General features: G+C 49.2%; 1 protein-coding gene across 1 annotated transcript in view; it reads right to left on the bottom strand.

The window, feature by feature from the left end:
- Positions 1-16770, bottom strand: part of LOC108164146 (protein O-mannosyl-transferase TMTC1) — a 43681-nt gene that overhangs the window by 5968 nt on the left and 20943 nt on the right. Inside the window, 5 exon segments of the mRNA XM_033393424.1 lie at positions 878-992; positions 1075-1903; positions 2651-2781; positions 2784-3181; positions 8673-8771. Coding sequence (XP_033249315.1) covers positions 878-992; positions 1075-1903; positions 2651-2781; positions 2784-3181; positions 8673-8770 — 1571 coding nt within the window. The 5' untranslated portion in view covers position 8771.

Here is a 16770-nt window from a genome sequence, read left to right as displayed (position 1 = left end):
CCATTTCCTCCTCATTTAGATGGAGCATGTGCCTCGAATGCGCAAATAGAACTCCCTGTGCAAACAGTTCCAGCTGCAAGTAGTGCGACGAGTATATCTCGAGGAATCTAGGGCCTGGCGCAGCCCCATTCACTTTTGGCCTAATTAACAGCATATCTAGAGGGGATTAGGGCGGAAAAGGCTTCTTGCATTCATTTGGGCCATATTGTTTCGAACGATTCGCTCCTCTTTCAAAGGTACAAAGCTCGACAACGACCAAACAGAGCCCGGTGGGGCTGCGGGTGGGGGTGCGGGTGGGTGCTTCTGGGTAGAAAAAAAGTGCATCCAGCAGCTATTTGCAGTTGATGGCTGCCGAGTGCATGCAAATTGCCATCCAAAAGATGCAAAACAGGCACCCCCGCGCCGGAACGCGCAGGAGCTCAAGATCTGACCGGGTTGATTTGTATGCGCGATGCGTCTGGGGCGGTCTTCGGTCCACTCCTCCCCCTGCTCCCTCTGCGACTTTCTCGCTTTTTTCCTCAGATGTTGTCCGAACGTTTTTTGCATGAACAGCACAGAGCAGAACAGAGCAGAACAGCACAAAACAGAAGCCGATGCCGAAGCAGCTGCCATCTGGCATTAGGAGCAGCCATGCAGTGCAATAGCCGCTCCCTAATCCACCCACCTCGAAGCGCCCAAGGTCGCGACAGCCATTCACTTTGAGCTTTTGAATTTTGAAAAGGCTTCCAGCAAACACCGACATCATTTTGGGGATTCAGGTTTCGTGCCACAGAAAGGGGCGGGGGCGGGGGCGGGGACGGGGGCAAAGGCAGGCGCGAACTTCGCTTAAATTTGCAAAAGGGTTGCGGGCGTGACTGGATACGGAGCGTTTACTCACAGATTGAAGTGTGCATCCGCCATGTGGGGCCGGTGTGCGATGGCCGCCGTCAGAGCCACTTTCGCCTCCTCATAGCGTCCGTGGGCACTCAGGACGCTGCCCAGATTGGCCAGAGCTGCAGGAGAAGCGAAAATACATATATGTAGATCTATATTGTATAATGGAGTGTACAGGTTGACAGTAATGGTGCAGCTTACCCTTGGGCGGATTCACGGGAATGGCGCTGCGGTAGAGCTGCTCCTCGTCCCGCCAGTCGAGGTTGCGGCGCACGGTGCGGTGGCTGAAGGCGCCCAGCAGCACGCCCAGGCAGCAGAGGAGCAGCATCCTGGAGCCCTTGGAGCCCTTCGAGCGCTGCCAGAGCTTGCCGAAGCCGTAGCCGAAGAGGAGGCAGTAGCCCACGCTCGGAAGGTACAGAACGCGCTCGGCCAGCACGAATCCAACGTGGAAGAGCAAATTGCTGGCGGGCAGGAACGGCAGCACCAGGAAGGCAACACCCATCAGGGGAACCGACGACGAGGAACCGCTGGATGCAGTGCCGCCAGTCGAGTGCTGACGTTCCACGGTTCGGGGCTCCTCCTTCAGTTGATGATGGCAGTTGCAGGCCAGGCCCAGCCAGGTGTGGCAGCTGTTGCTTCCAATGCGCCGCAGCAGCGGCAACGAAATGCTTGCCACAGCCGCATAGTCCACGGGGGAGCACGAGCGCAGACGGGCGCCCCGCCAGGCCACGGCCAGGAGAGATCCGTAAAACCCGGCGCTCAGCAGGTTCCGCGCCTCCCACAGCGTCCTGATCCGCGGCACGGCCTCCATGCCCCAGTCGAAGCTGAGGACCTGCGGCCACAGCAGCAGCCGGAAGTTCGCCGCTGGCAGGTACAGGAAGGTCAGAGTCCGCGTCCACCAGCACGCCTCGTGGGCCGTCGGGTTGTCTGCGGCCGCAAAAGGCGTGGCAGGGCGGGGAAGCAGGCTCAGGCGGCAGTACAGGGCACAAAACAGGAAGACGCTCAGAATGCACAGCGAACGAAGGCGATACTGGAAGGATGTTTGAGAAATTAGCAACAGGGAAAGCAGTTAGGAGTAATTGATAGCGATAAAGTCGGAACAGAAGCTGTGTTGGGTCAAGGTTGGATCAGAAAGTGAGAAAGAGTTAAAGAGTTAATGCATTTCGATGGCATTCCTGGAAACGGAGCTTAAATATCACTTGTTTTGAGTATACATACATATGTATGTATGTCGGCTACCAATTCCCATTCTCAGTGTATTTTTGTCTGTTTGCTGTCCAACAATTCATTACGAGATCTTCCGTTACCTTCTATGTTATTGTCCACCGCCTGTCCGATTGCTGTGCATGTTTATGCTCGTCCGCTGTGTTTCCCGATGCTGTGTAGGTGGGAGTGAGAGAGAGCGACTACTTGCTCAGAGAGGATCAAAAGCGACAAGAAGAAGAGAGCGCGCGTTGAGCGAGTTCCTCTGCGGCCATGAAAGTGGGTAAGAAAGAGAAAGAGCGACATTGTAATTGCGTCGCAGAAAATGAGTGTCTAAGAGCGATGGCTTGGCAATACTCAGAGAGTGTTGCGTAAAAATGAGTCGGGAGAGCGCCGAATCCACACCGTTGCCTCGCGGAGTGGATCGCTTTTTGTCGTGTTGCAATGGAAACAGATGCGGATTCTAATAGAATCAATAGACATCAATAGCCTTCAAAAGATTGCAATCAAACATACATAAACCTAACCCCACGACGACTAATGCGTACAACTAAGATAAACGTAGGGCACTCACCTTATCGGACTGTTCCAGGCCCCGCAGCACGTCGCAGAGCCCGCAGAGCAGGACGGCCGTGATGGCCGTCTCCTTGCAGAGCAGCGCGGCCAGAGCGAGCAGGAGGGTGAGGGCCAGGGAGCTCCACTCCGGCTCCGCATGTGCCGCTGATAGGTCAGGTACGTGAGCAGATAGCAGACGCAGGCCGCCAGATCGGCACGGCCCACCAGGCCGGCCACAGCCTCCGTGTGCGCGGGATGGGCGGCGAAGAGTGCGCCAGCGGCCAGGACTCCGGCTCGGGTGGGGAGCAGGGTACGCCCCACCAGCACCACCAGCCATGTCGCCAGGCAGTGGAGCAGCACGTTGATCACGTGGTAGCCAGTGGCCGCCAGGCCACCCGCCAGGAAGTTCAGACGGAAGCTCAGCACGCACAACGGGCGCCAGGAGCCGTGGGAGCCGCTGTCCGCCAGCGGAGTGCCCCAATAATCGTTCTTCCAAATCCCCGCCAATGTTCGCGCTCCTGTCACGTCTCCGTTGGTCAAGATGGCACGCCTGCAAGGAGACACAAAGAGAGAGAGACAGAGAGATAGAGACAGATATTCAGATGTAGGGGGATGTGCAGGGGGAGGGAGCTCGCATTACTCTCGAGTCGGGGAGTCGTCTCGACAACAACAACCTGTGGCACACCTGTCCTATTAATTAAAATGATTAATTGTCCGTCCTGGCCCAGAGCGAAATGAAGTCTGACGCTGCTCGGTGTCCTTTCCCTTGCCCCCCCCGGTCCAGTGTCCTTCCCTATCCCAACTTAACCCCACTCGACTCCATTCGCCTCCACTCTACTGGTACATGAAACTGGAGCGCCTCGAACTCCCAAGACCGCTTGTGTCTCTTTGTTATCCTTTTACTTACAAGGACACAAAGATTGATCAGGAGTATATCGGTTGGGCTATGGGCTATGCCCCTACTGATGAGATGGTGGTGCAAATGATTAAATCGATCCAATCTAACCAGATTATACTATCCTAAGAAGCATCTGTATTTATAGGGTATCCTCAGCCCTAGCATTTGCATACCCTGTCTGGTGTATTGTCCTTTTGTTTTGCCACTCGGCATAAATATTGTTAAAGTGCCAAGCGACAGTTGACTCGACTTCTCCTTTAGCTGACCCACTGCTCCTTATCCTTATCCTCCAGCTCTAGCTCCTTCTCCTTCTCCTGCTCCTTCTCCTGCTCCAGCTCCAGCTCCTGCTCCTGCTCCGCCCCTACTATGCAGTTGCGGCTTGATTAATTGCCGATTTGTTGGCGTATTTTGTGCCGTTGTTATAGAACAACGCGCACACATACACAGACCTCGTGTACATACACCCACCCCCATTGTCATTGTGTTGTCGGGGGCTCCCTGGTAATTGCCTCACCGTTGTAGCGCTCCTTGTTGTTCTAATCGATTTGCCCGGCACACTGGCTCTGGGTCAGGTGGACGTCCGTACGTACGTCCGTACGTACTCGTATAATCAGGGCTAGTTTGTTATCGGTGTTGTTCTTGTTGTTCGTGCTTGTGCGATTGCTGCACAGTTTGTGAAAATTTATAGTGGGCTTGCAATAATACCTTGGCCATTTTATGCATAATTAGTTTTTAGATGTTCCAGTAAATGTCATTAATTAACTTTCAAACTTTGCCCAGAAGCCGGAGGGCGACACGAAGGGGCCTGGGGGGGGCATGCATCAATATATCCATCAATGTCCACTGGGAAGAGTGTTTAGATACATTCGATTGGCGTGACCTCGTTTCTGGATACCTAGATAGATCCCAGATTCTACAGAGATATGCCTGGAGAATGTTTTCGGGGATTATCTCCCCATCGAAGAGGCTTGGAGCTTGGCATAGGCGGAGGGCAGTAGACTAAAGTCTGTCGTAATTTTAAAAGTAACTTTCTCCTTCCTCCTTTCTCCGGAATACAATAGATACTGCAAATATTGTCCTTATTCAATGTTTGATTCCTTAATTCCTAAAACATTACAAATATTGTAATACATACGAGCATATCAGAGCATTTAATTGTGTTTTAATTCACTTATGTATTTAAATAGATTTATCTTCTATTGGCATATTCCGGTGTTTGCGGATTCCGCTCACTTTAATCCGGATTGCAAGCAAATTACAATTTTTACCTTTTTATTATCTAAATTGAAAATTTAATTTACTTTCGTTAAATACGGATGGTATTTGCACAGATATTTACTTAATGTTTGAGCCGGCCTCGAGGTGTAGTTTTAGGGTTTTTGGGTACACAAAAGTTCAAAGGTTAAGCAAACACATACGCATACGCTGAGGCCCGGGGCCAAATGGGCGGATTGGGCGGATTGGGAAAACTCCAAAGAAAAGTCATGTGCAAACACATAAGTTTGAAAGCATTTTGAATAAAAATTCGGTTTTCAATTTAATATTTTATTTCCTATTCGTATTCGAACGCTCTGCTCTGCTCTGGAATGGAATGGAATGGAATGGAATGGGTGACCGGAAATATGAATTGTGGCAAGGTTTAGTTCATTGGTGTGCGTGTCTGTGTCTGTGTTTGTGTGCAACGCTTTCAATGCTTGAATATGGTAATAAAAAGGATTTGAAGAGGAGTGGGTGGTGCCGCAAATTGGGTTAACAAATTCGCCGAAGAGACGTGCCCAACTATGAGGCAAAGTTATTGGCCCTGGACTGCGAGGAGAGAGTCGTGGCTGGGGCGTGGGTCCGGGTCCGGGTCCGGGTCCGGGTGTGGACGTGGGTGCTCACTCATCTACACTTCAATTCCAATTGGCATTCCCAGACCCCCAGCGCCAAGGCAGCCACAAAAATGTCCTCGAGAGCAAACAAATTCTTATCGGGAGAGCACAAAGCAAAAGCACACGACGATGATGAAGGAGCAGCTTACTGAGAAGCCACTCGTACCCGTACATATGTGTGGGTGTGGGCGGGGCTGGAGGGCAATGCACCTTCTAGTTTTGTTTAGCTGTAGGCATTCCTCGATTGCCTAACCATACAAAAAATATGAAACGAGGCATCCGCTATGGAGGATACCCCTGCCCATGACATCTTAAGACTTGTTTCGTCTATTCCCCAAGGTCTGGTCACATAACACTCCACAAACACAACATACCCTTCTACCGCCATGATTGCCAGGTACAAAAACATACCAAAAATTGCTGTACGCCTCATTTGCGGGGGCGCGCGATGCGAGAGTAACGGGCAAATATTGAAAAGAAATTTCATTGCATACTCATACCTGGACGCCCCTGCACATGGTGGGGGCTAGATGGGCTTAATATCCGACAGGGCGGCGGGGGAGGGGGAGGCCATCCTCAGCGTCAACATTATCGTCATCAGCAGAATTTCCGCAGCTCCCTTTTTTGTGCTTTATCATCGTAACTAGTGAATGAATAGCAATACGAGTACTCGCAGCAGGGCCAACATCCAAAACGTCAACACCCACCAGCGGCAACAGCAGCAACAACAGCAACAACGACAACGAGGACGACAAGAGCAGCGGCACTTTGCCAGGAGCACAGGCGGCGAGAGAGAGTGAGAGATATGGAGAGACTGAGCAGCAACAACAATGGCAAGCTTGAAGCAGCTTAAAAGTGCGGCATGTAGCTGCCGTTATCGTTCGCTTTTCACTCTCGACTCGAGCAGGAGGGCCCGCAGGCAGAGACAGGGCTAGAGGCAAGGACAGAGTCGGCAGCAATCGAGGAGGAGCCACAACGCACTCGATGCACAGTGGGCTGTGATCGTTCAATACCAACTTTTCTGGGCCTAATTGTTCTTAAGAAAAACTATAACAATCCTTCAAGGGCCCACTCACCTCGAGCACCACATTCACAGCGAAGAAACAATCAGCTATAGATGGGATTTATGTATTTTTTTAAGCTTTTTCTTATAGGCAATGCACCAACTCCATTAGCAGAAAAGAAAGCTGCCATTGGCAGGTCAGCACAATTTGTAAGTGTAATTTTTGTTGTGGCTGTGGCTCACAGTGGGTCCTACCTACAGCCCCTCACACACATGACAAACAGGGCTGTGGTTGGCTTTTGTTGAAGACAATATATCATAGCATCAGTAGCCGAACGTGGACACCATTCTTGCCTTCCGCTCTTTAGCTCTAGACCCTCTGCATCTCCTCCCGCACCTTCAGGGCTCCCCACAGCGGAGGAGGTAGCTGTTTTGCTTATGTAAAGTGCAAATTTTCGATTTTATATAAAAAAGGGAGCACAAAATACTGTTACTCCGGCTCCCCCTATTCATTGGTGGAGTGTGCCTCCCTCCTAGAGTCTCCGCCCTTCAAAATTACGTATACGTAGCGTTGCCGCTGCTGTTCTTTTAATACGGCACATAAATTATTGTAAGACTGGAGATTGGGGGATGTTTGGCAACAACATTTTGTTACGGCCCTTTTTTTTTGGGTATTTTTGAGAACGTAATATATCAAGCGGAAGGTGTGAATCGGATGACCATCACAGGAGAAAAGGTATTATGTGTGTGCAATGGTCTTTAATATTTTTAAACAGAACTCAGCCAGCCGTGTCCCTGGCAATACAATATATGGCATTCGTTCAATTACCGAAGAAATACGGCACTTGATCAAAAAGTTGGCAATCGCTTTACGGGCTGGCCATAACTTATTAAAACCTCATATCTCTTCAACAATTGCCAACAACAGAGATTTCTTATTGGCAAGTTCCCCTCATGGTCAATGGTCTTTTTCCAGCCGATAGGAAACAAATTGAAGGGAATGCTGCCGTTTAATAAATCATGTTTTCTCTGCTCCCTGGCTTGACAATAATAACTTGGGCTCGTGTGGTCACTGTGGCCGTGTTGCGGGATGACCGCAGGCACATCCAATAGGTAGGCTCTAGCTTTGGGTCTCTACCGTTCTCTGGTTACGGGCTTGGGGTGGTGTTGGCAACTGCGTGAAAGTGACCGCAGGAGCTTCCGTTCGAGCAAAAACATAAACTCGCACACAACTTTTTGTGCCATGAAGCGAGAGGGTGGGGGGACTGGGATGGGGCTGAGTTACATAAGTTGCGTTTATTATTTGTTTGTGTGTGTGTGTGTGTGTGTGTGTGTGTGAGTGGGCAAGTTTGTGCTTGTTTTCTGGACAGCACAAAATAACGAGCTACAACGAACGCTCCGAGCAGAGCACTTTGTGCATAACTTCCGAGCTACAGTCGGAGCCCAATCCCAGCCCATTCCCCCCCCCCCTCGACAATTGTTCGCTGGCATTGTAGTTTAACCAGGAGCAGAAGGAGCAGGAGGGGACCAGGAGGAGGTCTAGGACCAGGAGTCACTTGTTTTCTAGAACGGTCAGACGGGGTTGACTCCCGGCTAGAGAGAGCTAGACCAAACCCGACCAGAGCGGCTGATGGCATTGTGTGTGTGTGTGTGTGTGTGTGCGAGGACTACGAACTGTGGCCAAGTCCTTGGGGAAATTCCTGTCCATTGTACATGACTTTTGATATTTATGGGTAATTTCGTTTGCGTTTGCAGCATTTCAATGCGCCAAGGTGAGAGACGAGACGGGGTGGGGTGGGGTGGGGTGGGTTGGTATGGGACAAGTAAGACCAATCCCGTTCCGATTCCATTGTGAACGGAGTGGAACATAAATCAACATTTTGTTTTTTAATTTTCTCCGTCGTCCGTCGTCTGATTCTGACAACGGCACAGGGGCTAGAGGCTGCCCCCATCCGTCCCCCCCCCGTCCCCCGTAAATCGCATCCCGGCGCAGGGCCCAGCAACTGGTCTGCCTCAAGTTTTACAATTAGGCGGGGCGAGAATTTATTATGGCGATTTTATCAAATAAATGGCGGCACTTGGCGCACAATTAATAATAAACTTTTGTCTTTTTCCCCTCCCCCCTATATTTTTTGGGTCCAATCTGGCGACAAAGTGTCGCCTCCGGGGGTCATAGCCAGAACAGGGCAGACCTGACCAAAGTCAAAGCCATTTACCTTCGTCAACCTGCTGACATATGGAATTTTTAATTCGCTTGAATTTTTCTCACCTGTCATCGTAGACAAATCCAGCGTTAAATGTGTTTAGGTACAAAACAAAAGCCAATGCGGAGCAGCCAGCGAGTCCTGCAAAGTCCTGGCCCACCATGCTGCAAGGAGACAGAGAGAGAGACAGAGACAGAGACGGGCAGATGTAGTAACTGTGCATTAATATTAAAGTTAAGTGTCATAAAATATATGCTGAAATTCATTCTCCGACAGCAGGAGCAGGAGCAGGAACAGGAAAACAAAGCACTTAATCCCGGCCTCAGGCAGGTATTCTCCTCCGTCCAGATGGGCCCTTCTCTGCGGCAATTCCATTGTGTGTGTCTCCTTCGTTATTTTTTCTGTTGCCTGTCACTGTTTCCCCTTTGGCAAGAATTAATTACTTATTTAAAAATGTTGCAAGTCCCTATGTAATACATTTTAGAGCTAATAAGCTTTTTTCGGAATATTTAATGGAATATTTTTGGGTATAATAAATCATATTTCCACAACTAAAAACTAATCTACGAAGGGTATCAGGAGTAAAACACACACAATACATATATATACGGAAATATATCTGCTCCTATCTATAGAAGCAATAAATTTCTCATCTACGAATAATCGTATTCGATTACTAAGATCGTATCACAGGCAATTCCTGTAAACATAAAATTACTATGCATTCTGATGACAAACTATAGCCCTAGGGGCTTCCAATTCCCGACAGTCATCCCCCCCTCCCCCCACTCAGGGACCAAAACATTCCACTCCAACGCCAGCTCCACATCCCCATCCACGGGCGCAATCAGCAATCAAAACTGTTGAATGCAAACAAACCCTAACGCACGTACCTAATGATTATTGCCGCATCGGAGCGGAACGGAATGGCTACGGCCGGACAAATGTCGTCATCATCACTACCATCATTATCCCCATTGCCATTCGCATTCCCATTCCCATCACCGTTACCCTCGTGGCGGTGCTGGTCATCTGGTCTTGCTGCAACCCGTATGTCATGGCATTCTTCGTTTTATATTAGCCGCAGACATGTTGTGTCTGTGCCCCAGTCCACCTACACCTCGTGCATGCCCCTCTCTCTCCCGCTTGCCGTCTTGCCCCTCTGCTCGGTGTTGACGGAAATTAAATGTTACGACGACATTCTGGATCGCTGCAATAGTGGAACACAAGCCGTCCGAAATGCAGAATACGGCACCGGCATCGTCATCGGCATTCCCATTGTAGTCCTCGCACGCCGGATGGTTTCGCCCGAGGGCACTCCTCTCCTGCTTTCGCAGCGGTCGCCATTGTTGCTCCTGCCACCGATGTTGTCATCATCACCATCAGCGCCATTACGAATAATGAGTGCGGTCGGTGGGTTGTATTGTCGGTCGTTCTCGTTGTCAGTTGGTGGAAGGTTGATGGTGGATGGGGATGACTGGTCTCTGGCTCTGGCTCTGGCTCTGGCCTGGCCTGGTGGCTAGCTGAATCGTCGCCTTGGTCACTGCATGAAAATTGTTATCTCGCACATTGCAGACGATTTCCGGCAGGCATTCTCCCCACGTCTGTCCCCACGTCACAAGCCGATTGCTCGCCAGCTCCGACTCTGATCCAGATTCCGGTTCTGATTCGGCTGCAGCTCCTGGCGTGCACACACAGGGCATTCCAGAGGAGTGACATCGTCGCAGAAATTAAGTTCGCACCGTTTGCAAATGACAATGGCCCCAACAATGGGGCACTGGATTCCTGGGCATTCGCCTCTCAGTGGGTCGCGGCGATTTTCCCATCCAGGATCTCCAGGGGCCACGGGGGTCTGCCGTTCGAGGTCCAGGTCGAGCTCCAGGTGGAATTTTGTCTCCACTTTCGGTTTGCGGTTTCCTTTGGCTTTATGTTAATTAAGTGTATTGTTTGGATCACAGGAGCGGGCAGGGACATGGGTCTCCGCCGTCGTATAATACGATCCAGCAAGTGAGAATCGCTGCTCGTTGAGTTCCACCTAATAGCAGATGTGGGTTCAATCAAGCGCATTAAGCCCCAAAACGCAAATTAGCTCACATTCAATAATCTTCTGAACTAGGGGGCTCCCACCCCCCATCCCCCCCGTTTCGGCTTATGTCTCTGACGGTCTTTGAGCTCTCTCGGGCCACACCCTCGAACGCTTCGGCTCGGCTTCCTTTCGCCCCTCCGCCTTCCCAATGACGTTGCTAATGAGCTCTAATAACGATAATGATGGTCGAGCAAATATAGTAAATATAAATACATATAGTTATACGTATGAGCACGCCCGTATGGAATACGCTTATAGTGGGGGCCCCCATATAAATAGCACTCATTTGCCGGGGATGATAACGGCTCCTGGCCTGCGGGGGGATGCATGTGATTGGCATTGTAGAAGCTGATGATAGCGATAGTTTGCCGGAATATGCCTCTTAAATATAATGATTTTCCCAAAAATATCAAAGCGGCTTTCATACAAAAAGGGGCGGGTGGCGGTGGGTGTTGGTTTGTTGACATTAACTCTTGCTTTTTCTTTGGCAAACCCATGGGTTCGATGGTAGTTATACCCCTATATTGTCATATAGCTATAGCTATAAACACATCTCAAAATATACCAACAATTTGCAGAGTGCCTTCAATCTACAATATGATTAAATAAAATATGGAGAACCCTTTACGTTTTCCTTGGCTTTATCTTATGAAAACCTACAAAGGAAAGCTGCAACACTTCTATCTATGTATTTATGTTAATTTCTGTCCATTTTCGAAAGAATTTCATTCAAAATCTATTCATTGATGGTTGTATTTGTTGTTTACTTCCATAAATTCTATAAATATAAATCCATTCAAATTTGTCTCTTCTTCCCATCCGTAAATGTAATTTAACTTTTATAAAATCCTTCGACTATTAAAATACATTCCCAGAATCCCTTAATTCCCTCTCGATAGCTTTAAGTAAGCTCTTTAATTAAATTTATTGATTTTTGTATTTTAAGCTTTGAGTTTTTTGTGCCTTTGAAGACGCCTGAGGGGTGTGCTGGTGCTGCTCACCAGTCCCCCCCCAGTCCTGGCTCTTCTTTCGAAAGTTCCGCGAGACGCCGTCAGGTGTTTGGCGAAAGTTGGGCATAAAAGGGACAGACATTACCTCCTCCAGCAGTGCAATTAATTTCGATTGTCGAAAAGAAAGCGCGACGAGGGCTGGCAGGGGGGGGGAGTGGAGTGGTGTGGAGAGTGTATATTAATCAAATGGCGCCGGGACGCGCCCTAGACCTGTCTTGTCTGCTGACATGAAGAGGCCTCCAGCCCCCCTCGTCAGCGGGCGTCGGGAATTCCTTGGCGACCCAGACGAGGGCCATATGTCCTTGCTTATTGGCAGTGTTTGTATTTGTGGGATGTGAGGGCCGTATCTGGGTGTCCTCTGATTGCCGGGACGCACTCGAGAAGTCAAAGTGAAATTAGTAGCTGCCTGTGTCCTTCGGCTGGAGCTGCTTTTCCCATTTTCCCTTTTGCATTTATCTGTGCAAATATTTATTTTCAATTTCGCATGCAAATGTCGCACGCGGAGACTTTATCCATTAATCAGAGCTGCAGCCGGCAAGGACTCGGCCAGACAAGAAAAAAATGCAAAAAATAATTAGGTTGTCATGTTTACGACGCGCCGCGGCGCTGAAATTAGCTGGCAGTATCGGAATCGCACATCTTTGATCTCCGGGCGACAATTTCCATGACTTTTCACTTTTTTAGCCATTTCTTTTCCTCCTTCTCCCTCTCCCGGTGCTTTTTTGCTCGTTATGAAATCAACTTAAGAGCAGGTTGACCTCATTCCCGTCGGAGGCGGAGGCGGAGGCAGAGGCGGCGGCAGAGGCGGCGGCAGAGGCGGCGGCGGCTGGGCACAGACGGAAATTGCAGCATATACACGGAGAAGCGCAGCGCACCTTAAACCGGAAGAGGAAACATTATTCCCAAAATGTCAAAAAACATAACAGAAACCCATTAGACACACTTTTGTTTCTGGGTCATCATCGTCGTCGTCGTCGTCGTCATCGTCATCGTCCTCGCTACCAGCCAGACGGGGGAGCCCCCCCAGCCCGCCCCAGTCCAGTTCCAACTTCCAAAAGTGAAAGCACAAAAACGCAAAAGTCAAAATTGTCTGAACGGGGCAAGAACCAGAGGCAAGAAGAGGAGCCCGGGCCAGGGACAGGGACAGGGACGAAGACAGAGACAGAGACAGGAAAGGACACCCAGCAGAAAGCTGAAACAAAACGACGTGGGAGGTTGACAGGAATCCAGCGGACACGCCACTGACCACGCCACTCTTGGGCAGGATCCTCCCGGAGCAGAGGGTCGGGTCGGGGACGGAAATCAAGTTGTGTCAACAGCTTAAAAGCCAAAATGTAATAAGCCAGGGAAATGTAATGTAATAAAATATCAAATATAAAATGGCACTGGACCTGGCGGGGCACCATTTGTTGCCATTCAAGTTTTACTTTGAAATTGGAAGCAGAGCTCCGAGGGCAGGCAGAGCATAGAGAGAGCGGTGGAGAGCGGAGAGCGGAAGGTGGTCCACCCGAGGTGGACGTGAACGTGACGGTGTTGGAATACACTGCCCGCAGGAGTCACGATTGTGATTTGACATGATTTTTAGTGGGAAATCCCAGGGAAAGGTGCCTCGTACGGGCTTTCAAAATTTCCATTGGTTTCGTTTTAAAATATTTTGGTTATTTAAGATGGAAATAATTATACGAATAATATAGGAAGGAATGCCAGTCGCTTGTTGCAACGGCAACGCCCAAGTAAAAGTGCCCGGAATGCTTGTGTTGCCTCGAAATATGTAATATTTTATTATTGTCGTCCCGAACAGTATGCATCAGTGTATTTCAGCGCTATGCAACTTCCGTTTCCCTTTCCCACCCCACCATTCCACCATTTCTATGACCAGTTCGGAGGATGTCTCTAGTTCTGGAACAGTTCCAAGCTTCTTTCTGACTTCTTGGTGTCTGTTGCGAGTGCCAAAAAATGCTCTAAATTCTTCTTACATGCGATTTGAATGAGCACAAACGGATATCACACTGTTTCTCCTTCTCTGAGGACGAGCACGAGTATTTTAAAACACTCAAAAGCTGTTCAACTCGGTAGAAGATTATTTCAGCAGAAGTTTCTCGGTTTTTTTTGTGGCCAAGAGTCTGCGGTTCCGAGTGAATTTGGATGGCTTTGGATTATGTTGGTGCCGGGCCGGAGATATTTCCTTTGAAATGTTTGATATCCCCACATAATTGAGTTCACAAACGAAACTTCAGGGGACATTGAACCAACCAGCGAACAAGTGATTGTAAACTTTGCCCCGCCAGGAAGCAGGAACCGGGAACCAGGAGCCGGGAACCAGGAACCAGGCACCAGGCACCAGGTTTTTATTTGTATTACTCGTATTTCCCTCTGCACGAGTGTTTGATGGTGCTTTTTTCTGTATAGTTCTGCCGCCAATAAAGAGTTCAATCAACCCTTTGAAAGTTGGGAGCTGGGATTAACAAAAAAGTTGTGTTCTGTTCGGCCACTCAGACTTTTTAATGGCCGACCATTGAACGTTTCGCCCAAAAATTGAACCAAAAGGAAGAGGAGGTCCCTGGAGTGGTGGGCAGAGTTGGGGGCATTCGTGTGGGCGTTAATTTTATGTCTTGCAGCATGTTGCACGCAATGTAAATGCTAATTAAGACCGGGAACCAGTAACCAGGAACAGAACAGTGCAGGGAAACGCAATCGAATCGTATCTGAGGGGTTGGGCTGGTCCCATCTGTATCTCTATCGCTCCAGTATTTGTATCTTAATTGCGCAAACCAAGCGTTTGATTAGTATTTGCACAGCAATTGACATTAAACAGTTGAATCAATAAAAAATTAAAACGAAACCTCCCCACCCCCCTCAACAGGGGCAATCAAGTGCGAGTTTCGGCAAATATTTAATGTGATTGGGTTGGAGTCCTTTGTTTTACCCTCCCCCCCCTCCGCGTCTCCCAGGCCTAATGACTAACTAAACAAGACGTTGTCGTCGTCGTTGCCGCTCCAATATTACACCAACAATATTATTATTAGCACAAACAGAAACGGTCATTGGCCTGCCCCCAATTGAAGAAGTCAAGAAACCTCAATTAGGCTGTCAATCAACACATCGCATCGCATCGAGCCTCGGCTCGGAGCCGTCTACATTCCGCGAAATAATAGAGCTATTGATTTTCTACCCCATTCCGACAGCCCATAATGACGCTCGTAGGCGTGTGCTGACAGGCCCCTGGCAGTCCTTGATCGTCTAATTAGCTGGTCGCCTTGGGTCCCGGATTGCCCCTAATTTTCCCGCTCCGTGGGCTGGGGGCTGTGCGGGCAGGCAAATTCCAAGAAAAAAGAGCAGCAGCAGAGTAAAGCAAATATTATTATACCAAGACGACAATCTGAGCGACAGTTTAAGGGGAACAGTGGGTTCTCCCACCTATCTATACTCATAGCCTACTCTAGGATAAAGAAGAGTGTATTCTACCTTCGGTTCTCCAAGCCCCAAACAAATTTATTGAAAGCCTAGCTTGCAAATAATATGCTCCCTCTTTAATAGGGTTTATATTCTTTATCGGCGAAATAAAAAACAAAGCAAACAAGCGTCTTATCACAAGTATCGGATAATCCATTTGTTTTTGCCTACTAATTGCTCGAAGAGGGGGAGCTGCTGGTTTCAGTGTCCATTCACTGCCCGCAAAGTGAACTTCGAGCAGATCTACGGGTCAGTGGAGGAGTGGAGGTCTATTCCCCATTTGATATATGAGTGCAAGTGCAGGACTGTCAAATCGAAGCCTTTGTTGTTCGATTTAATTATCGGTTGTGGCAAGCTCCCACCCTCTCTGTCTCCCTCTCTCTCTCTGTCTGTCTTTTCCTGGCAGACAGAAGGATAAATCTTGGCAAGCTTGAGAGCAGTCAGCCTTGTGGCCGGTGGCAGGGCTGTAACAAAAAACCAATAATGAAAGTGGAGTTGCACGCTGGTCGTTGCAGCTTCCAGCCCCCAGGCCACCACAGAGGACGGGGGGTGGGTGTGGGGGTACCCCCTCATATCGATTAGCGTCTATAACGGGTCTCACACACTCACTGCACGAGTGTGTGTGTGTGTATCTGTTGTATAGGTAGTAAAACTGTTGCAGATAGAGCACTCCTGCCCCATCCATGTGGAGAGCAGAGCAAATGACGCTGCAAATGAAAGCAGGAAACGTTGCCGCATTCTCATTCATTTTACACACAAAAGCCATTAACCGCTTTGATTCCATTGTTTTGTTTGTCATCATCAGGATCAGGAACACTTGCAGTCCCCTCCCATCAGGCCCAGGCCCACTTCCAATCCATTTTCGCCGAACAACCGGGTGGTGGCACGGGCACGGGCACGGGGGTCAAGGGTCATTACAGGACAAGGGTATGAGCTGAAGTCAAGGCTGTGATTTACACGATTTGCCATTTGGTTTCGGCATCGCAGAGCCTGTCACTAAATGCGAGGGATGTTCCAGGAGTTCGTTCCACCTAGAGACTGTCGTAATATATGCAATATAACGGGATAATAAATGAAACGAGCATCCGGTTCGGTTCAATAAAAGTAAGAGTCTTGATCCAACATCGTTTTCTTTTCTATTACACCTATGCCTCTGTTGTGCACCGCGCACTTTGGCCCATTTGCCTTTGTTGTCCCTCTTGCGCCCCAATATTATTATTATTGAAAGACTTTTGCTGAGCTGGGGGTTTTATAAAGTGCTTGCGGCAGGCCCTGCTTCCGTTTGTTCCGTCAACGGACCCAGGACTAAGGACTAAGGACTGGGACTACCGTCTCCGTCCGTCCAGTGGATGGCAAAAAACGACTCTTGCGGAAAAATCAACATTGCACAAAAGTTTTCAACGCTCTTCGTACCGCCAATCTCGTACACCTCTCCATGGCCCATCACTTCCTTTTCCGCCCGCCATCGCCGCCACATCTATCGCATCTAACGGCACCCGCCGCCCACCGCCCCCCACCATCGGCCCCACCGTCATCGTTCATTTTACTCCCTTTGCATTGCTTTTTTGTTTTGGCTTAGCGCTGATGATGTATGCACTTTGAAAAGAGTTGAGC

Source organism: Drosophila miranda, chromosome 4, assembly GCF_003369915.1.
Source record: "Drosophila miranda strain MSH22 chromosome 4, D.miranda_PacBio2.1, whole genome shotgun sequence".
NCBI lineage: Eukaryota > Metazoa > Arthropoda > Insecta > Diptera > Drosophilidae > Drosophila > Drosophila miranda.
This window is presented reverse-complemented; position numbering and strand designations above follow the sequence as displayed.